Source organism: Armigeres subalbatus, chromosome 2 (genome assembly GCF_024139115.2).
Source record: "Armigeres subalbatus isolate Guangzhou_Male chromosome 2, GZ_Asu_2, whole genome shotgun sequence".
Taxonomy (NCBI): domain Eukaryota; kingdom Metazoa; phylum Arthropoda; class Insecta; order Diptera; family Culicidae; genus Armigeres; species Armigeres subalbatus.
This window is the reverse complement of record NC_085140.1, coordinates 42,098,689-42,121,386: the sequence shown is the minus strand read 5'-3', so window position 1 is coordinate 42,121,386 and position 22,698 is coordinate 42,098,689. Positions and strand designations below refer to the sequence as shown.

At 38.6% G+C, this 22,698-nt stretch overlaps 1 protein-coding gene across 13 annotated transcripts in view; it reads right to left on the bottom strand.

Moving 5' to 3' along the window:
* LOC134218489 (gamma-aminobutyric acid receptor subunit beta) overlaps positions 1 to 6,065 on the bottom strand; it is a 269,248-nt gene extending 263,183 nt beyond the window's left edge. For 6 of the 13 annotated variants that reach the window (XM_062697553.1, XM_062697551.1, XM_062697562.1 and 3 more), the window contains exons 1-2: positions 5,921 to 6,065; positions 4,107 to 4,905 (exon numbers count right to left, since the gene is read on the bottom strand). In XM_062697553.1, coding sequence (XP_062553537.1) covers positions 4,107 to 4,231 — 125 coding nt within the window. In that variant the 5' untranslated portion in view covers positions 4,232 to 4,905; positions 5,921 to 6,065. The other 7 variants (XM_062697555.1, XM_062697557.1, XM_062697559.1 and 4 more) reach the window with 7 other exon arrangements.
* Between the last annotated feature and the right edge of the window lie 16,633 nt (positions 6,066 to 22,698).

The following is a 22,698-nucleotide window of genomic DNA, read 5'->3' as shown; positions in this document are numbered from 1 at the left end:
GTATATAAATTAACTATTAAATAAAATATGAATCATAAAATAAAAAAAAATTATGAATGAATACAATGGTTTCTAGTTAGCCTAGTCAGCAAAGGCGGAGTATTCTCGATTTTCTTTGCCGTCTAAAAGATTTTTTTCGGGTTTTCAGCAATCTCGACTCACTGGCCATAGCGTATCTTTGTACTTGCAACATAAGACACATATCCATGAAATGGACGGGTACATAATAGAAACATCAAATAATAACTGTGGAAATGTTAATGAAATATTGAGTAAAGAAGCAGGCCAAGATTCAGTGGTAATATAGAGCCATTGAAGAGGTAGAAGAAGAAGAAAAAAAAAAGATTTTTTTTATGAATGAAGTAATCTATCTATGAAAATATAAATTTTTCGATTGAATATACGAATGATTGAAATATTAAAATAATAAATAATTAAAAAGGAAAAATAATATTACCAAATAATAACAAAAGAAACACAATTCATTTATGAGAAACTACTGAGTTAGTTTCCTTCCGACCAAACCGATACGAGTGTTAAAATGGGCGACAGCGACACACAAAGCAGGAACCCAACGAAACCGATTCAACGAGAACAGTAAACACTCTCGGTCGGTGTGAACTCCCAATCCAAATCAATCTATTCTCCTTGTATTTTTGAATTCACCACAGCTCCACGTTCATGTTCACCGTCGCGTTTACACTTGCGATGAATTCACCGCAGATACGATTTCACGATGATTTCACAGGCATGACCGTGGAATGCTCATAAATCTGATATTATTGATGTTTTTCATGTTTTTATGCATCTCACTACTAAATGCAGCATCTGCCTTTCATTTGAACATGATTCCCTCACGATTTGAGTATGTATCAAGAAGTTATTATCGAAAAACAGTTTGTTCACGTTCACGTTCACGGGAGGTGTAAAATGCGCTTAAGATGGTTTTCTGATTGTTTTGCATCATTTCTCAAGTTTCCCTATGATAATTGCCTAATATTTTTCGTTGGGACGAAAATTTGGGCATTTTAGTGGGTTGATAGTTTTTTTCAATAACATCATTATCATTCGGTTCATACCATTCCATCAAATCCCGTCTGTAATGGCAGCTTGTTAAGTCAGGCCAAAGCAACACCGGACAGTCGTGTGATTGAAATGATGGCAAAAATCGCTTCTGAAGACACTCCTCCTTGTATATTTGCCCATTTATGGTCGCTCCAGTGATGAAAACTTTAGTTTTCTTTCCACAACTGCAGATGCTTTGACATAATTTGTGGGCAATCTTGCCTGCATATACATAATTGAATTTTCCTGGGGCATTACCCTTCCATTTGGCAAGGTAAAACTTGTGTCCCGGGAATTGAAAGTCAATTTTAATATTAATTTCATTGCTCATCAAAATACATCAATTGTATTTCGTCAGAACTTGCTCGACCAGCATTCTTGCGCGATGTTTGGCAACCAGGTTCTGTTTCAGGGTGCTGTTGGTACACGCTGGTGGGACATCATACGACTTGAAACCTTCACGCCGACAGATTATTTGAGCTGTGCTGTATAGCGCAACTTTTTCTTGAACTTTTTCGCTAAATCATGCAAGGAAATCCCAAAATGGTTCCAAACTGCTCTGTAGACTTTCACTTGTTGTTTCTGGTCGTATGTTCCACTTCTACGATTGTTTTGTGTTACGCGATCCAGCAATAGTGTTTCCGTTTGACAGTTTTTACAGTCAATTTCGTTAATTTTAGATACTTTGAAATCATTCCTCCTGACCATGTTGGATTTCCACCGTGAGTGTGCAAAATTTGTTCCCATTCTCTCGCGTTCCATTTTCGATAACTTTTGAACGTGAGCATCAATACTGATGAAACTTTCATTTTAAATTAAACAAACCTTCCGCAACGATGTGATGTATTTTACTTTTCGGTATGGCCACCAGAGGCGCCGCAGTAATTGTAAAGAAACGGCCAAATACTAAGTGGATCGAGCTTTAGCACGGCCACAAAGTCTACATTATGGTACAGTTTCCATTTAACTTTTTTTTTTTTAAAGAGTACTTGTTCCTATGAAACCGGGTAGCTAGCATCATACTGGGTGTTGAAGATTGATAGGAGAAACATTTCTTTGATTCACTTTCAAAATATATAATGCGTCTCGGATTGTACCAAGACAATTCTGGTCACTTTACTGTATGGGGTTTGACCGTATTTATTACATTACTGCTAGGGTAACTTAATGAGGGTAGCATTAAGTTTAACGTAGCATAGTGGTAGAGCACCCGACTTGCATAAAAGAGGTGTAAAGTTCGATTCCCACCGGTAGGCAGTGAATATTTTTGCATATTTCATAAATATTCTGATTCTCCAAACATATGTTTTCATCCTTCAGGTTCGATTTTCATAAATGTGTAAATTATGACGAAGTCGATAGCCTAAAAGGTGCTTTCCCTACTGACTTTGAATGTACTGAGCCTAAAACTGTTAGGACCCTAGATAAAATGTAGACAATATTAAATGGATGGGTTACATAGATTTTTTTTTCAATATAGAACTTTCACCTATAAAACCTATAAAAAAAGACTTTTTCATAAAATGCGTCGTAATGTCATGTTCCAGAGTTGTCATAGAACAATTTTTCTTTTGTTATACCGTAAGCTTTCATTTGAGCCCCCAACGGTCCAGACTTTGTAAATATTGGGATACTCCAAGCCACAGTCACTTGAAACCGTGATGAGAAATGTCACAAAAATGTCATGGGATTGCTATTACTAATATGTTGTTTTTTTTTTTAAATTTATTTACAATTAGGATTTTTTGATTAACATGTAATACTGAAAGGATTCTAGAACTAGAATACAAAGTGTGAGCCATGAGAGCCAAATTTTAGACAAATGTCACGGAATGTCATGAAATTAACGTTAATTGACAATAATTTGGATCTCACGCCGCCAATATCAGATTTAAACAAATGATTTATTAGAAAATGTTTTAGGATCCTTTATGAGCCACATGTTTATATAAAAAAATATAATTGTAAATAACTTGTGAAAAAAGTTATTAGCCAATTATGTAGTCTCACGACATAGAAATGACATTTCCCGTCACTGCTTGAAACAGGAAGGTTTGGCAACGTAATAGTAAATCTGGGTAGACATCAAAAGGATAGTTTTACAAAATATAGAAATAAATTTGAATAGAACTGCTACGAGTTTAATAGAAGTGGAGACGATCCTATCAGCACAATTTAGACGGACTTGGTTGCAATATACAATCATATACGACTTAATTTGAATCATAAAAACTTGTATTCAACATGTGTGCTACTCGAGAAATTTTCATTTTCCTTCCTAGTCGTAGCTGGAAATTGACAAAAATAACTAGATCAATGCAAAGTAGGTAAAACAGTAAATGCTAAGGATTGAGCCCAAGACTACTTTTTGCGCATGAGACAGACACGGTATCGATTAACCCTTTTAGCTCGGCTTGATCATTACTTAAACAAAGCTAATGATGGACATGTTCAACATATTCCACGTAACTTTTTCATGGAACACGATTTTCGGAGCCTGCTTGGCTGGCAGCCATGGACAAAGCTGAATGTAGAAGACTTGGAGTTGCCTTTGCAGTACGAACTCCAGTGGTCCGGCTTTTGTCTGATATGATTTAATAAATAAAAACATTTTTTATTTGATATTTTATTTATTAAATTAACCTGTAGGTATGTGTTCCGTGTTTGACCCACGCTATCGTCTTTACTTATTTTCAATTAAGTATTTGATATTCAATTTCTATATCGGAAAATTTTGCATTGTTCATTGCAATTTTGAGATAAAAATGCTCATTTCTTCCCTTGTTATGGAAACATCTCATATGTTCATGGTACATACTTCCAATTATGTTTTGGTGTTTTTGTGTTAAGTAATAACTTCTAGATTGTCTTATCTTCCACGGGCTGGTTTAATTTTGTTCATTAAAAACACACACACTCGGCAACCACATATGACCAATATATATGACCATGTACCGAAAACCAAAGCTGGAATTCCGCTGGGAAATTTAGAAAGCATGGGATACCTGATTTTCCCCCTAATTATTCGCTAATTTACTTACCCCGCGAGCACATATGGCGGTGTCCTATTAATAGTCTGAGGCAAAAACAGCGCCAGGTTAAGTGTCAGTATGAAGACACCTAACGAGGGGCACCTGATGTGCGGCACTTCGATTTCCAGTGACATTTTGCGGTTTTGTTGATTCCGTGCGTCTAGATTCCTCCCAGCTTAAATGGACCAGTTTCGTTATTGGATCCCGTGCGCTGAGAGCCGTAGAGGTCTCCGTCGTGTACCTCTTCTAGTTACTGCGTCGTCTAAATGGATGGTTCCCTCTGCTCCGATGGTATGTTGTAGGTTACTTTCTGCTCTCGCAAAAAGCAGTGATCTCAATTCTCGCTTCAGTTACGTTGTTGTTGTTGTTGTTGCTGCTGCTGATTTTTTCTGTGTTGGAAAATTGAGGTAAAAGCTGGATGTTGCTGTTGTCAATTTATGTGCTCCTTTCGATACGTCTCATCTTCCCACAAGTCTCGGGATCAGGGGAGGGATGCTGTTCAATTTTGCTATACCCCTGGCCGTTGCGCTTGTGGGTCCGCTCTGGCGATTTCTGGTCAAACCTTGCGGGTTTTTGCTAACCTCCAACCATCTATTTAAAGCACTTTTTCTTCTTCTCTTCTTCTTCGACGTCGTCGTCTTCGACTCTTCACCACCACCACACACACTGAAGTTGCTTGCTTTATTGGTCACCCCGAATTCTTCGGTAATTTGTTCATTTCACCGAGCAAATTTTCGCATTGCTAGAATATTTATGCCTTCGAATCGTCCTACGCAACTACAGCTAATCGAATACATTTTCTTTTATCCTAGGGACGAGAAAGTAAGACAAGAAAAGAATAAAGAAATATAGCACTCCGAACTGAAAACTGGGCCGAAAGCTCCCGACACATAGAAACGAGGTCCCGAGAATTTTCCTGGCAAATTGTCCGAGATCAAATTATTTTCAATCCGCATCTTTTAGTCAAATTCACAGCTTTGGGTGGTTTTCCCAGATTCACTTCGCATCAGCTGCCATCACACCTAGTTTGAATCACTGATCATCACGTTTCACATTTTTCACCTTACTTTTATAATCGTCGTACGAAAAATTCCAAATCCAAGCAAGATTTCTCCTGCAACCGAAACCTTACGCAAAACACACCCCAATCCGAGCGCGTTCCCTTTCCAGAAGGGACTCTGGCCCCTGTTTTGTTCAACTGTCCTGAATTTTATGTAATTTCATTTCACTTGCGAAAATAACAGCCATATCTGGCTGGATTTCTATCTCAGACTAGAATATTTTGGGTGGGACACACAAAAAAACTACACACTTGGAAAAGTCGCTCCGAAAGCTCCGCGGCGCAAAATGTTTCCTTCTCTCTGGCATACTCTTCTACAGTCAACTGTTCCACCATAGCACCCGACAATCAGAACCGCACAAGCTTCGATACCGATTCGGTCATCATCCTGATGTTGCTCTCATTCTTTTTGCCGTTCGCTCTACTTCTCTTGCAACCACCCCCCGATGAAACCGAAAGCTTACAGCCCAAAATACTAGGAAAATCCTGGTCGTCGCGGAGCTTTCCCACTCGGTGTGCAAAATTGTTCCTTTGTGGCACCTGCGCACTAACACCACCATCAATCCGACGGGTCCAGCAGCCTTTGAAAGCTCACACAGGATAAAATCCTTCCCATCGTAATTTTTTCGCTCTCCACCAGCGAGGTGTTCCGCACCTTGAGCTATCGATCTACTCCACAATCACACTGCGCTTGGCCCTAGGACCCCAGCTACCACGCCTTCGGAAACCAGAAATCGTATTCTAAATCACTTAGAAAACTCACTGAGCTGCTAGCTTATCACCACTAAATCGACAGTAATGCGTTCCGCTGATTCAGCTGCAGCTGGACCTGGAGCAACGATCCGGACCGTCCATGTCCGCAGTGCTGGGTGCAGCATTTGGCGTGTGCTGTTCCATTCGCTGGAGCTTTTCTCGTACGACTGAGCGAGCGGTCTGCCAGGGCCCGGCCATGATCCTGTCGTTGCCGTTGGTGTTGCCCCAAAATCAAACGCCGTGCCAGCTCACGAGAGTGGGCAGGACGTGAGAATACTACTCTCAACCAGATTCGGGTTCAGGTCGAGGTATAGTACCGTGGCGGTGCGTTTTTTGGAAAGAATAACAACACTTACGAATATCTTTATTAATTTCCTTTGATCTTTTACAATTACAATTATGCTTCAAGGCTGTTTATCGATTGGACGCTTAGAATATTTAATAGATAAGAAAATTATTTTGAGCTTTTTAGTGGAATGTTTTCACCTGTCATAAGACGAGTTTGAACAGTCCCATTGAATTCCACCACTTAATTGTATCCTGACAGATACGTATTTCGACCTCAACAGTAAGGCCGTCTTCAGTGTCTTGTACTTGACTCGACTTGAAGAAAATGATCGCAGCTTACACTATTTATACTATGCGTAGGTATAATAATTTATCTAGGTACTTATCTTACTACGGTGCTTATTTCTACTCGCTTGATGCATTAAGCATTAAGCGCATCAATGAAATAAATAGCATAAGTCGAGTAAGTACAAGTACCTGAAGATTATACTAAGTAGGTAAATACGTATCTGTCAGGATACAATTAAGTGGTGGAATTCAATGGGACTGTTCAAACTCGTCTTATGACAGGGGATATTTAATAGGTTTATTTTAAATGTACATTTACTGATTTCAAACGGAAAATAATCACAACAATGTTTAAAATAGGAGCAAACCGCTATTGGAATCACCAACGGTATGTGGAAAGTGGGAATAAGGAATCGTTCCGATTACCTTCATACGTAAAGTGTAATGATTACGAAGAGTAACAACCCAAAAGAAACACTAGGCTATGAGTTGGGTTAGATGCGTCTTTTAGGAGATGCGTTTAATAGAAAATGGTATTTACGTATTGGCGTTAGATGAAATGCGTAAGATTATGTTGAAAACGATCCTCGTAGGGTTAATTTCCCTATCATTTAACTATTCAATGAGAAAAAAATGTTTAACGTTTTCTTTTTTTACTATTTTCTGAGGGTTTGCAAAAACATTCGCGTAAAAAAAGATCCGCATAAGAAGCGACCTATACTGCCGCTAACCGCAAGTCGAGCACATCTGTATATGGAGCCCCATATACAGATGTGCTCGACTTGCGGTTAGCGGCAGTATAAGTATAAGCCTACTCTTACTAATCCTTCTCAGATACTCATGATTCAGTGTTGCATCCATCGCCGAGAAATTGTTCGTCGGAGTTGAGTCGAGCGAGTATAGAGAAATAATCGAGTCGATTACATTGAACTGAAGTAAAATGGATCAGGACAATCGGGTCAGGACTTTATCAATAATTACAATTCCGATGAAGTCTTCATCGGAATATGGTTAGAGGTGTGTGCCGTCACCGTCGACAGTTTTTGACCGCAGACATTTTTGCATCGCGCGCCGCCGTTTAAAATATGTCATGCCGCTGTTTTAGAACTTTCCACGCCGATTCAGCTTTGTAGAACACCGCCAAAATTTCGTAGAGCTTCCGATTGATTCCCAAAGAATCAGAATCAGAATCCGAATCCGAATCAGAATCAGAATCAGAATCAGAATCAGAATCAGAATCAGAATCAGAATCAGAATCAGAATCAGAATCAGAATCAAAATCAGAATCAGAATCAGAATCAGAATCAGAATCAGAATCAGAATCAGAATCAGAATCAGAATCAGAATCAGAATCAGAATCAGAATCAGAATCGGAATAGGAATCGGAATCGGAATAGGAATCGGAATTGGAATTGGAATCGGAATCGGGATCGGAGTCGTAATTGGAATCGGAATCGGAGTCGGAATCGGAATCGGTTTGCCGAATTGAAAATTTGGCCAAAAAGGCGAAATCGTTCGTTTGGCAGAACTGGTTAACAATTTTTGTCAAATGATCCGTTCAACAAATGACACCAACTTGTAAGGATTCCGACTGGATTTGTATCCAATCAATCAATCACTTGACTGTACCTTGACCGATACGTATTTCGACCTCAACAGTAAGGTCGTCTTCAGTGTCTCGTACTGCAAAACCTCTTTTTGCGCCCAAAACGGGGGAGCGTAAATTGAATCAGAGCGTAAAAAGAGGGAGCGTTATTTGGAATTTTGAGCGTAAAAAGAGGGAGCGCTATTTGGAATTTGGAGCGTAAAAAAAGTTTGCAATCTTTTAGGTAAGCAAAGTTTGATATTTAACTCACTTTTAGTCTTAAGATGTGTCTTTTACCAATTTTGGTATTAGGGTCGTCCAAATTGTTTTCGTTATCATGGTCGTCCAATTGTTTGAGTACTGAGGCCTTAAGATGTTCTTGATACGTCAAGAAATCAAGAAATCATAAGTAGTGCAGATCCTTGATGACGCACAGTAAGACGTTCATCATAATTTTCAAGTATTTAAAGGTTTTCGAGAACCTCCTGGAGCTTTGACCTGTGTTTGTGATACATTGGATAGAATGCAACCATTGCATAAGTTCATGGTCATCCAAGAAAACCCTACCATAGGCCTTAAGATCTACACGAGTAACCAGAGATCTTTCGACTTGTTTCAAAAGTGGTACAACCCCTTTGTGGTACATAGAATAGAATGCGTCCATTGCATAGGTTCACGGTCATCCAAGAAAACCTTATAATAGGCCTTAAAATCTACACGCGTAACCAGAGATCTTTCGATTTGTTTCGAAAGTGGTACAACTCCTTTGTGGTACATAAAACAGAATGGGTCCATTGCATAGGTTCATTGTCATCCAAGAAAACCTGTTTTGCTTGTTTTTTTTTTTTGGGCTTGTGATGAATCAAGATATTATTTGTTGTGTGATCTGTAATTGTATCGAAAAGGATCGAAATAAAATAGTAACATGTATGTATTGTTTCTCCGAGGCGCACTACAAGTGCCGAAATATCGTAGGCAGTGCTGTTTCGCGTATGAAGGAAAACATGTTCTTCTGTACTCCGCACTGTGCTACTGTTTATCAACGTATTGTAAATATGCAGGATATGAAAGAATGTATACAAATAAAAAAATATCGCATCCGTTAATTCCTATTAAAATTACTTTTAAAAACTCGGAATTCAAAAATCATGTTTTTGCCAGGAAAAAAGAATACGGAAGACTGTTGTCTTCAATTGATCAATGTCTATCGAAAAATGGAAATCCGACCACGGTTTTTTAAGAAATATGTCTGGTCTGGTAGAGGAGGAATAATACACACTAAGAATCGATTTTGCTGTTCGGTAAAAATATTGACGAAATACTTCGGTAAACATTACATTTTACCAACTTTTCGGTAAATATAATTCGTTTTACCGTAATTTTGTAAAACTTTACCGAAAGATCCGTGAAGCCAAAATAAATTTAACGTGTTCGGTAGAAAAAAATACAATTCATACGGTAAAAATAAACAATTACTGAATACGGTAAGCACATTACCGAACAAAATGTAAAATGTTGGGTGAATTACCGTAGAATTCCCAGTATTAGTGATCGGCTATGAAAAATTTGTCTTGCGGCCGGAATTAAAGCCTAGAGAAGTGAAAGTGGAAGTGAAAGTAAAATTTCATTCAGAAAACTTGGCGTCTTTAAGAAAGTGAGTATGTTGAAATTAACCATATTTTAAAAGCACATTTGAAGAACGTTTCTTTCAATGTTCGCATGCCCAGGTTGCAGAAAACTTCGCTCCCATGCAACGACACTCATCGTTCGTGACCCGGACCATTGATTGCGCTGATAACATAATGTTGGCGAATGCTTACATACTCGGTAGAAATCGGACTTCCGACAGCATTTGAGATTTATGATTAGTTTTTTCTGGGTATCGAGACGCAGGGTTGTTGCACGCGCTGCCTTGATGTTTTGTTTTTTGTACGAACACGAAATAATAAAATATACATATCATTGCCAATTAGTATTGTTTCATCAGAAAGATTACAATCTAAAATTCTTGATTAAAAACAAAGAAATACCGACATGGTTCGGTACATGCCATCCAGAAATTTCCGAACGTACGGTTGTTTTGACAGATCATCAAAATCTGATAACCGAACTGTACGGTATTTTTGACAGTTCATCAAAGTATTCAAGTACCGAACGTTCGGTAATTGTTTGAATTACCGAACAGATTACCGTACGTTCAGCTGTTGAAAGTTCGGTAAAAAATTACCGTATACTGTAAAATATTCTAAGTGTGTATGGATAAGGAAAGATGATAGTGCAAAGCCTACAGCGATAAGATCCAGAAGTGATTTTGAAAAAATCAAGCTGTCAATACATTCCTCTGGCTGCATCAACGTTGTTAAGTGATTTGATTTGTATCAGCGTAGATTTTCTCTCAAGTTGACACTAACGATTAAATGGCTAATTTTACAAATTATCAGCACGATAGTGTTGACGACTTTAACTCGCATTATCCCCGTGATAGCGACATGAGATGTTTGCGAATAGCTCAATGGAATGTGAGAGGGATGAATGGCATGGAAAAATTTGATGACATAGTTCTATTCCTTGATAATTGTAGTGTATCGATTGATGTTTTTGTAATTGGAGAAACATGGCTTAAACATGCAAACACTAATTTATATAAAATACCTAATTACAAGGCTGTATTTTCATGTCGAGATTCTTCATCTGGAGGCCTAGCAATGTTTATAAAAAGTACGAATGAATATAAAATTATTAAAAATGAAACATTTGACGGCTTCCACTTAATTCAAATTGAATTACGTACCAGCGGAAAGTTACATGATATTATTGGTATATATAGACCTCCTTCATTCGATTTTAGTCGATTTCAAGATGTGTTAGAACAATTATTGTCTTCGTGCCACAATTAACCCTGTTCCATTGCAGGAGACATGAATATACCGATAAATCTGGATAACAACAATATCATTCTCCAATACAAAAGCCTTCTTGAATGTTATAATTTCATTTGCTCAAACACGTTTGTTACTCGCCCTGCAAGTAAAAATATTCTCGATCATTTTATTAGTAGGAAGAATGATGTCTCTTGCGTTCGTAATGATACGATTTATACTGATATAAGTGATCACCTTATTGTTATCTCATCCTTCAAACTACACATGGCGAAAGAATGCATTGTGCTTACCAAAAAAATAATAGATAGAAACAAATTAAAGGAAAGGTTTGGAAATTTTTTAAATAATTTTCATTTTGATGATGGTGATGTTAATTGTGCTTTATTGAATATTGTAAATTCTTATAGTGAAATGGCTTCTCGCTGCACAGTTGAAAAAACTGAAATTGTGTATGCAAAGGCAAAATTTTGTCCGTGGCTTAGTTATGATCTTTGGCAACTCATTAAACTAAAAAATAAGTATTTAAAAAAATCTAAGAAAAATCCAACTGATCAGCATTTCCAAAGTATGTTAAAACACATATCTAAAAAAGATGAACTTTCTAAAAAGACATGCAAAACTAGCTATTATAAACATATTTTAGAATGTTCTGACAATTCTATAAGGTTTGGAAAAACATTAATGAGCTCATGGGGCGTTCTAAAAAAAAAAGACAGAATAAAATTAATTGTTGATGTGGAGAAACAAGAAACAGTGCAGAGGTTTGTGAAAGGCTTAATGATTATTTCTCTACCATTGGATCAAAACTTGCTAAAACGATACCTAAAATAAATGGCTCAAATCCATTGAATATTACGAGTTAGTTGAATGATTCAATTTTCCTCCGGCCTGCAAGTGCTAACGAAGTGTTTGTTATAATTGATGATATTAATGTTAAAAAAAGCAGCGGTCCAGATGACTTCCCAGCAAGTTCTTTGAAAGATAATATTAATAAATTCTCAATTATACTTTCTCATATGTTCAACCAAATATTATGTACCAGAGATTATCCTAGCTGCCTCAAAATAGCTAAAGTTGTACCAGTTTACAAATCTGGCAATTCAAATAATCCTAGCAATTATCGTCCTATATCTACTCTTTCTGTTTTCAACAAAATCTTTGAAAAGCTTCTGGTCAACAGAATAACTGAATTTTATGCCAAGTATGGAGTGCTTTATAAATACCAATATGGATTTCGTAAAGGTTGCAGTACTTCTACTGCAATAGTAGAATTAGTTGACTTTTTAATAGATAAAATTGATACTAAATGTGTTGTTGGGGGTCTCTTCATTGATTTGAAGAAGGCCTTTGATACCTTAGATCATAATATTCTTTAAAAAAAGTTAGAATACAACGGGATACGAGGTGTTGCTAACGATATTATTCGTAGCTATTTGTTGGATAGGAAACAGTATGTGGTTGAGGGCGACGGTAAGAGCTCTCTACGTACAGTCAATATTGGTGTCCCTCAGGGGAGTAATATAGGACCCTTACTTTTTTAACATACATCAATGATATTGGTAATCTACCGATAACTGGAGTGCCACGATTGTTCGCAGACGATACAGCTATCTTTTATCCCAATTTAAATTCAAATTCTATAATTCTTCAAATTGAACAGGATTTAAAAATACTGATAGAATATTTCAACACTAATTTGCTATCTATAAACTTATCAAAAACCAAATATATGATGTTCCACAGTCCACGTAAAAAACTTGCTAACCATAGAGATCCATGTACTGATTCAAATACGATTGAAAAGGTTTATTCGATGAAATATCTTGGTTTATATCTAGATTCAACATTATCCTGGGATAGTCATATAAAAAGTTTAGAATGTAAGGTTGCACCAATGTGTGGGTTAATTTATCGCGTCAGTTCATTTGTTCCCCGTCAAGCACTTTTGAAATTCTATTACGGTTGTGTTAATTCACAGTTGCAATATCTTATAATTGCATGGGGTCATGCAAGTAGATCCAAACTTAAAAAAATACAAGTATTACAAAATCGATGTTTGAAAATCATATTCAAATATCCACTACTATATTCAACTGTTCGCCTCTATTCTAATACAATGCATAGTGCCTTACCGTTACGCTGTTTATGTGAAATGCAATCATCTTTGTTTATGTACGATTTGCTAAAAAATAGAAACAAACATCACAATTTTGAAATTCCAGTTATAAGTCACGGTCATGGTACTCGACAAGCCAATAACTTGCAACAATCTAGAGCTCGAACAAGCTTCGGGCAAACTAAGTTTTCTTATTTCGGTCCTTTCAAATACAACTTCCTTCCAGATAGTTTAAAACAAATTAATAACCGATTCACATTCGAAGAAAAATTAAAACAACATTATAAAGCTAAGATTTATAATTTTCTAGTTTGATTAATTACTTTTTTTCCAATCTAATAATTTATTTGCACTTACTAATAAGATAGAATAACATTTACTCATTGCTGTTTATTTACAGAATCCTTAAAAGGAAACCCGATTTCCACTGGATTCTTTTGTATGTGTGTTGTAACTAATTATGTGGCTATGCTACACCTCTGCATTATAGCAAATAAAATTTTATGAACATTTTCGTAGCTTAGAAAATGCGTTGTCAAAAGTTTTAGTTGCGACCATTACCAGGAGGCTCAAATTAAGCTTTTTGGTGTGGGGGTGAGTGACGGGCAATTAAAAGAAAAAAAACCTTACAATAAACCTTACAATAGGCCTACCTTAGCCTTAAGGCCTCTACACGCGTAACCAGAGATCTTTCGACTTGTTTCGAAAGTGATACAACTCCTTTGTGGTACATAAAATAGAATGCGTCCATTGCATAGGTTCATGGTCATCCAAGAGAACAAGAACTACTTGGAACAACAAGTCAACAAGAACTACTTGGAATACAAACATATACCAAGAAGGGGTCACACAATTTGTTTATTCTTCAATAACTGCCTCCATTACGGAGGTTGATCCATAGACTTTTACTCTATGGATTTCGTAGACTACCTGGAGCCCACGACAACAACAAGAACAACTTGGAATACAAACATATTTCAAGAAGGGGTCACACAACTTGTTTGATCTTCAATAACTGCCTCAATTACAGAGGTTGATCCACAGACCTAGACTGTGGAGTTCGTAGACTACCTGGAGCCCACGCCAACACCAATAACTACATGGAATACAAACATATACCAAGAAGGGGTCACACAACTTGTTTATTCTTTAATAACTGTCTCCAGTACGAAGGTTGATCAACAGGCCTTGATTGTATGGTGTTCGTAGATTACCTACAACCCATGACAACAGGTAATACCACTTCACATGCCAGCTTAAATTCTGTTCCTAAAACATCTGCAGTACTTAGATCATCTTAAAACAACCTCCGAAACTAATCCAAATTTGCCTCATATAAATGCTTGAAACTTTTTTACGCTCCTAAAGAGGGAGCGTTATTTGGAATTTTGAGCGTAAAAAGAGGGGCGCAAAAAGAGGGAGCGTAAAAGGAGGGAGCGTAAAAAAGAGGTTTTACAGTACTTGACTCGACTTGAGTCGTATAGGTCTGAGTGAAGAAAAATAAATCAAATTGCTGCCATTTCATCATTTTATGTCGTATTAGCCTGGTTTCATCACTATTCTGCTCATACGGATCCTAAAATACAGAATACATTTTGGGACTTTTGATGTGATCCTCCTATTCGGAGTTAATCCGGTAAGTCACTGGATCAAATGCAGTAAATTTGACTGACTACAACTTCCTTTTTTGGCGATATATTTTCAACAAAATGCAGCTTTATTCGTCTTTATTCATACCATTTCGGTAGATTTGTATATAGGGTTTATATCAGAACCAAAAATCATAGTGAAACCTGTTCTAGAAAAGGCCAACAAGAAGTTCTTCGAAGTGACCGGCCCCATAATGGCCAGTTCAATATTTTCACTCCATATTAGCAATGTGGGTATCAAATATTTTGCAAGTCAAGTAGGATTATGACATCCGAATATTGATTTTGGAGAAATTGGGCATCCTGACATCAGTTCCGAGGCTCTAGAGCAGCGGTTCTCAACCTGGGGTACATGTACCCCTGGGGGTACCTTCGCTGGCCCTAAGGGGTACCTCGGACAAAAATGCGTAATGGCGGACATATTACAATTCCAATCAAAACTTAACCTTAACTTAAAAACCTTATCAATGGATAAGATTTGGATAATTGTGTATTTTCTATTTCAAAAATTTATATTGTACATAATATGTAATGCGATTAATAAATCCCAATTGAATCCTGCCTTCCACAACCAGCATAATGTATGAAGGGCTGCGGAACAAAAGATCAAACCAACAAAACGTCGAATGAACAAAATGATTTTTTTTTACTAAAACTCGGTTGCTTCGTTGCAAGATAATTGGAAGCATCCTTTTACGCCTCTCGGAAGCCTTCTTCCAAGAAGCTCGAAGGCTTCCTTTCAAGAGGCTCGGAAGCCTCCTTTCAAGAGGCTCGGAAGCCTCCTCTCAAGAGGCTGGGAAGCCTCCTTTCAAGAGGCTCGGAAGCCTCCTTTCAAGAGGCTCGGAAGCCTCCTTTCAAGAGGCTCGGAAGCCTCCTTTCAAGAGGCTCGGAAGCTTCCATTCAATAGGCTCAAGCCTCCTTTCAAGAGGCTCAGGAAGCCTCCTTTCAAGAGGCTCGGAAGCCTCCTTTCAAGAGGCTCAGAAGCCTCCTTTCAAGAGGCTCAGGAAGCCTCCTTTCAAAGAAGCTCAGAAGCCTCCTTTCAAGAGGCTCAGAAGCCTCCTTTCAAGAGGCTCAGGAAGCCTCCTTTCAAGAGGCTCAGAAGCCTCCTTTCAAGAGGCTCAGAAGCCTCCTTTCAAGAGGCTCAGAGCCTCCTTTCAAGAGGCTCAGGCCTCCTTTCAAGAGGCTCAGAAGCCTCCTTTCAAGAGGCTCAAGCCTCCTTTCCAAGAGGCTCAGAAGCCTCCTTTCAAGAGGCTCAGAGCCTCCTTTCAAGAGGCTCAGGAAGCCTCCTTTCAAGAGGCTGGAAGCCTCCTCTCAAGAGGCCTGGAAGCCTCCTCTCAAGAGGCTCAGGAAGCCTCCTCTCAAGAGGCTCAGAAGCCTCCTCTCAAGAGGCTCAGAAGCCTCCTCTCAAGAGGCTCGAAGCCTCCTCTCAAGAGGCCTGGAAGCCTCCTCTCAAGAGGCTCAGAAGCCTCCTCTCCAAGAGGCTCGGAAGCCTCCTCCTCAAGAGGCTCAAGCCTCCTCTCAAGAGGCTCAGAAGCCTCCTCTCAAGAGGCTCAGGCCTCCTCTCAAGAGGCTCAGAAGCCTCCTCTCCAAGAGGCTCAGGAAGCCTCCTCTCAAGAGGCTCAGGAAGCCTCCTCCTCAAGAGGCTCAGAAGCCTCCTCTCAAGAGGCCTGGAAGCCTCCTCTCAAGAGCTCAGAAGCCTCCTCTCCAAGAGGCTCAAGCCTCCTCTCAAGAGGCTCAGGCCTCCTCTCAAGAGGCTCAGAAGCCTCCTCTCAAGAGGCTCAGAAGCCTCCTCTCAAGAGGCTCAAGCCTCCTCTCAAGAGGCCTGGAAGCCTCCTCTCAAGAGGCCTCAGGAAGCCTCCTCTCAAGAGGCTCAGAAGCCTCCTCTCAAGAGGCTCAGGCCTCCTCTCAAGAGGCTCAGGAAGCCTCCTCTCAAGAGGCTCAGGAAGCCTCCTCTCAAGAGGCTCAGGAAGCCTCCTCTCAAGAGGCTCAGAAGCCTCCTCTCAAGAGGCTCAGAAGCCTCCTCTCAAGAGGCTGAAGCCTCCTCTCAAGAGGCTCAGGAAGCCTCCTCTCAAAAGGCTCGGCGCCTCTTGTCAAGGGGCTCAGAAGCCTCCTTTCAAAATGCTCAGAGCTTCCTCTCAAGAGGCTCAGGCCTCCTCTCAAGAGGCTCAGGAAGCCTCCTCTCAAGAGGCTCAGGAAGCCTCCTCTCAAGAGGCTCAGGCCTCCTCTCAAGAGGCTCAGAAGCCTCCTCTCAAGAGGCTCAAGCCTCCTCTCAAGAGGCTCAGAAGCCTCCTCTCAAGAGGCTCGGAAGCCTCCTCTCAAGAGGCTCGGAAGCCTCCTCTCAAGAGGCTCGGAAGCCTCCTCTCAAGAGGCTCGGAAGCCTCCTCTCAAGAGGCTCGGAAGCCTCCTCTCAATAGGCTCGGAAGCCTCCTATCAAGAGGCTCGGAAGCCTCGCTTCAAGTAGCTCAGAATTCTTCTTTCAATAGGCTTGGAAGCATACTATCAAGAGGCTCAGAAGCGTTCTTTCAAGATGCAACGGAAGCTTCCTATTAGGTGGCTCGAAAACCGCATTCATGAGGTTTGGAAGCCTCTCTACAAGAGGCTCAGAAGCCTCTAATAAAGAGGTGTGGAAGCCTACTCTAAAGGGACTCAAAAGCTTAAAGAAGCTTTCTTTCAAAGGGCTCGGAATTATGTTTTCAAGAGGGGGTACCTCAAATCATGCAAAAGTTCGAAGGGGTACCTCTCAAGAAAATGGTTGAGAACCGCTGCTCTAGAGGAAGCCTCCGGGAGCATCAAAATCGAAATTTCACAAACTATGGCAAAGGCATTATGGCAAACTAAAGCAAACAAACTTACTTGATACTTGATGGACTACAGCTCTTCGAAGAACCTACGCCGAAAGGAGTATCCTTCTCCACTGCACTATGGTCAAGGATACAGTTTTACCCGGAAAGATGCATTTTACGCCAAAACTTTAAAAATAGGGTGGCTCATTATGTAAAAAAATTAGATTTATTTTTTTATTTCCCGGAATTATGTTCTACAAAGTTGTTGCGTAGCTTATTCCAATAAATTTTGCTAAAAAGATTTTTCTGTAGCTCTTAAGTTGGCTGACTTAGAGCAGTTTTACCTAATTGTAGTATTTTTGATCTACTTTTTTTTTGTTTTAGATTTTTCGAAAAAGTCTACGGGTGACTTTTAGAGCTCAAAAAAAATGCTACTTTTGATGGATAAATATTCTCAATATCTTTTTCCGATCAAAAGTTTAATCGTTTTTTACATTTTTTTCATAAGTTGATATCTCCGGTTGGGGCAGACAAAAAAAATATGTTGGCACGGCATTTGAAAGAGAAATTCATATTCTTTATTATGTAAAAAATGGCGATATGATATTTTTGTATCTCAAGTTTTGCCAATTTTACTGAAATGTTTTTTCAAGTAAATTGATATAACTCGACAGCGGAAGAAGATATAGACGGTGTTATTATAGCAGAATACGCGTTTTGGAAAGCCCCAAAAGTCTTCAGAAGGTGATATTCGTGAAAAATTAAAAATGAAATGAGCAGATCATATATATTGTGTTTTGAGGGACGCCCTATTACTGGTAAGTAAAATTGCTCTAAACAAGTGAGCTTAAGAGCTACATAAAAAGTTTATATAGCAAAGTTGATTGGAAAAAGCTGTGCTACAGTTTTGTGGAACATTTTTGTCACTATTCCGAAAAATAAAAAAAAATAATTTTTTTATAAAATGGCCCACCCTATTTTTTGATAACTCTATAATAAGGGCCCAAGTATCCAGAGCAACTTTGGAGAACAATTTTTTGGCTTAAAAGTATGTTTTAGGCCGAAAATGCATCCTTTCTCGTTAATCTGACAATACGGTGATAATGGTAAAACTTATGAAAAGTGTTAAAGCTGTAGATTTTTTATTTTTTATTTTCCACGAATAACACTCTCTGAAGACTTTTGGGGCAAACGCGTGTTTTGCTATAAGAATATCGTCTGTATCTTTTTCCATTGTCGAGTTATATCAATTTACTTGAAAAAAGATGATTTTAGTAAAATTGGTAAAATTTGAGATAAAAAAATGACATATCTCCAATTTTTTGACATAATAAAGAATATGAATTGCTCGTTCAAATGCCCTGTAAACATATTTTTTTGGTTTGCCCTTACCGGAGATATCAACTTAAAAAAAAATTCATTTTGACAGACAAACGATTATAACTTTTGATCGGAAAAAAATATTGAGCAAATTTACCCATTGCATTTTTAAGGCTCTAAAAGTCACCCGAAGACGACTTTTTCGAAAAATCTAAAATAAAAAAAAGTAGATCAAAAATACTGTTTTTTTTAGGTACACCCTAATCCCATTAGGTAAAATTGCTCTAAATCAGCCAACTTGATAGCTACAGAAAAAGCCTTTTTAGCAAAATTTATTGCAATAAGCTGCGCTACAACTTTGTAGAACGTAATATGTCAGTATACCGAGAAATAAAAAAAAATATTCTAACTTTTTTTTATATGATGGGTCACCCTATTTTTTGATAGCACCATAAACATGGCCTTACTATTCCGAACGATTTTGTAGAACAACAGTTCTTTCTAAAAAATATAGTTTTGGCGCAAAATGCATCTTTCCGCGTAGATCTGTATCCTGGACCATACTCTAGTAACATTTTGGGTTTGTGCTGGTTTTATAACACTCCTGAAGAGTAAATTAAGGTCTTCAAGAGCGTAATAAAACTTAAAAAGTTACTTGGGTAGTGCACTGGACTATAGCAATATGGGTATCAAAATATCAAAGGGGGGTAAATATCAAAGGAGGGTATCAACATTTTTTGAAAGAACTAATTTTGATGCCTCTGGAGTCTGGAGGCATCCTCAAGGGTCTCGAAACCGACCTCAGGATGGCCAATATCCGCAGAAACATATCCGGATTAGTGTTGGTAGAATCAAACTCAAATTTCAATCATCGAGGCTTCATGCACGAGCTAGCTCGCTTGCGATTCTGTAGGGAGAACATCGCGCTTGAGTTTTTCGGACAGAAACGCATCGCTTACAAGCCGAAAAATGATTTCACTCTAAAAAGCGTCAAAACGCAATAGAGGCGTATGTTTTGTTCATATATAGATCTATTTTCCATTGTTTTAAGCGAAGAAAGTTAATTCAATACATTCAACAATGAAGAACACGTAAAAATCATGCGATGATAAAAATCGAGATTCGAATCATGAGCGATTCTCTGGGCCATGATTCTGCAAGGATTTGACACACGCATGATTAGAATCGCCGATGAGATTTGAGAATTTGAGATTTTACCAACACTCCGGATGTCATAATCCTATTTGTCCTGCAAAATGCTTAGGGGCAACTTCGAAAATACCTCTTGTTGGCCATTTCTGGAACAGGTGTCACCATGATTTTTGGTTCTGATATAATCCCTATATACAAATTTACCATAATGGTATGAATAGAGACGAAAAAAGTGACATTTTGTTGGACTTATATCGCCAAAAAAGTAAATTGTGGTTAAATTTACTGCATCTGATCCAGAGTAACTCCGGATAGGAGGATCACATCACAAGTCCCAATATGTATTCTGAATTCTGGAATTCATACGAGCAGCAAAGTGAAAAAACCAGACCAATACAACATAAAATGATTAAATGGCAGCAATTTGATTTTTTTCCTTCACTCAGGCCGATACGGGTTAAGAATGCACTGTCTCATGACAAGTATTACTCAAAACGTGGAAATTCCTAGTTCTTCATTGTCCCCCCGGAGCATTTGCCGGGGTCTGAAAGATCTTTCGCATTACAGCACACCTGAGATTTATTCGAGAGAAATCATGGAGAGCCCAGCTCAGAAATTAAACAGCTGTCGCGTGACTGATCCCGTTTTTCAGATTCCTATGTAAAGTCGAGTCGAGTACGAAACACTAAAGACGTCTTCACTGTTGAGGTCGAAAAACTAAATCGTCTTATGACAAGTGAAAATACCTAAACTGAGCAAACTCCGTAAAACATTCACGGGATGTACAGTAATTAGTAAGTCTTAAGTCCTATACATTAGTAAAGCTCGCAATATACATGAATGCAACTTCATCGTTATTTACAGCTTTTTTTTGAAAACCCAACATTCTTTGGTAGAAACGTTAATATTATACAGTGACACACATCTCTTCAAGCTAGTTCATCAAATCAAATCCTACCCATCTGCAGAGTTAGAACACAACATAAGTAGTAAAACTCCCGACGTCCACTGCCGTATGAGTCGAATCTCATTCGCCACATGATCCGTTATGCCACCATCCTCCAGCACGAGGTTTCTTCTCGCATATATCTTAATCTGGGGCTGCTGAAATGATTACATTACATAAATTAATCTTGATGAATGAATATTTTATTTTTATTTCTTCCAACGGGACTATAAATACCGAAGCATGAAGCTTTTCTTCCAACAAATCGCTGAGCGCAAAATGGAGGATGCCGGGAGGTGACAATGCGATAATATTTACGTCCTGCTGATGCATATGCGGTCCAGTGAAATATCGCAAAGCCAACAGTCAGTATTTTTGAGCTAACGGAGTTGGAAAAGTTTTCTGTGCGCTGATACATAAGTTGGTCATAGAACACAGTGGTGTCGATGATGATGGCGATGATAATGACACTGATGGTAATGCCACGTCTGTTGATGACTGAGGGCCAGTCAGAGCCGGGAAGTTGTTAACTCCCCACCTAGCGGGTTAGATTAAATTATCTTGAAAAGGCATAATCTGCGTACATACGTACTGCGAAGACTACAATTGGATCCAATTTTCAACAACAGTTTACAATCTAAATTGGAATCTACAGCGTGCTGCCTTTACAGCCCATTTCCATTATCTGCATCCCAAAACCATCCAAGATTAGGGTTATTCGTATCATAAAGATCCTAGCACCAACGGAATTTGTCGCCGAAACACACTCGTTCCGAGCTACCACCGTAATTACTTCCTTATTGCAGGCAATTGAAATCGTTCCTCCCATCATAAAGCGAAACCATTCATCCTTCCGGGAGCAGGAAAGGGTTTCGTTTTCGTGGAAGCGACAAGGATATACATGCTTGTACAGTGTAGCGAAATTGTATGTAACCGAGTAGTCACTCGTAAAGCAGCGATTTCGATATCCCGAAAAACAAGTTCGACCCATTTTAGAAGATATTTCAAAGAGCGTTGTGACCCAGTTGAAACGACCACCGAGTTACTTTACGTTTTGAAAAGGGGTGCTAGATGTACTGCGAATACACAAACATAGGGTGAAGAATGTAGCTTGGGAATTTTATAATCAATATTAAAAAAGTCTTAGCTGGAGTGAAATATTTGAAATTCGGTAAAACTTTGTTCTGTCGAAGCTGAGCAACATAAAAATACTCACAGAACACATGAACCAAAAAACGGCTACCATTACCCTATAAGCCATCAGTATTGCTTCCGCTTGTTTAGGTTTAAGATTGAATGATACATCGGATTGAATATTGTTTTGCTTACCCACGCAATGCGGTTCTATTTGACCTTTTTCTATATTGAAATCAATGTTCCAACTTCTTGGTTTGATGTGATGAAATCAAGCGATTTCCGGATAAGGGAGATCTTTTTTCGCATTTAGTAGTGAGGAATATTTTTTGTTTATCACCCTTTTTTTCTATAGCGAGCGTATACCCATGATAAATGAAAATCGAGGCAAACGGACGAAATAATTTCTTCGCTTCTATATTTTCTCGTCACCACCTATTTTTCATGAAAATGGTCGGTTTCAAATAATTCTTCTTCTTCTTCTTCTTCTTCTTCTATGGGTCTACATTCCAACTGGAACTTGGCCTGCTTTTCTGCTTAGTATTCTATTAGCATTTCCTCAGTTATTAATTGGAAGCATTCCCTCCCCTGTTTCTTTATCTCATATATCAATCATGTCTATATCATGTTTTGCTATTCTGTTCC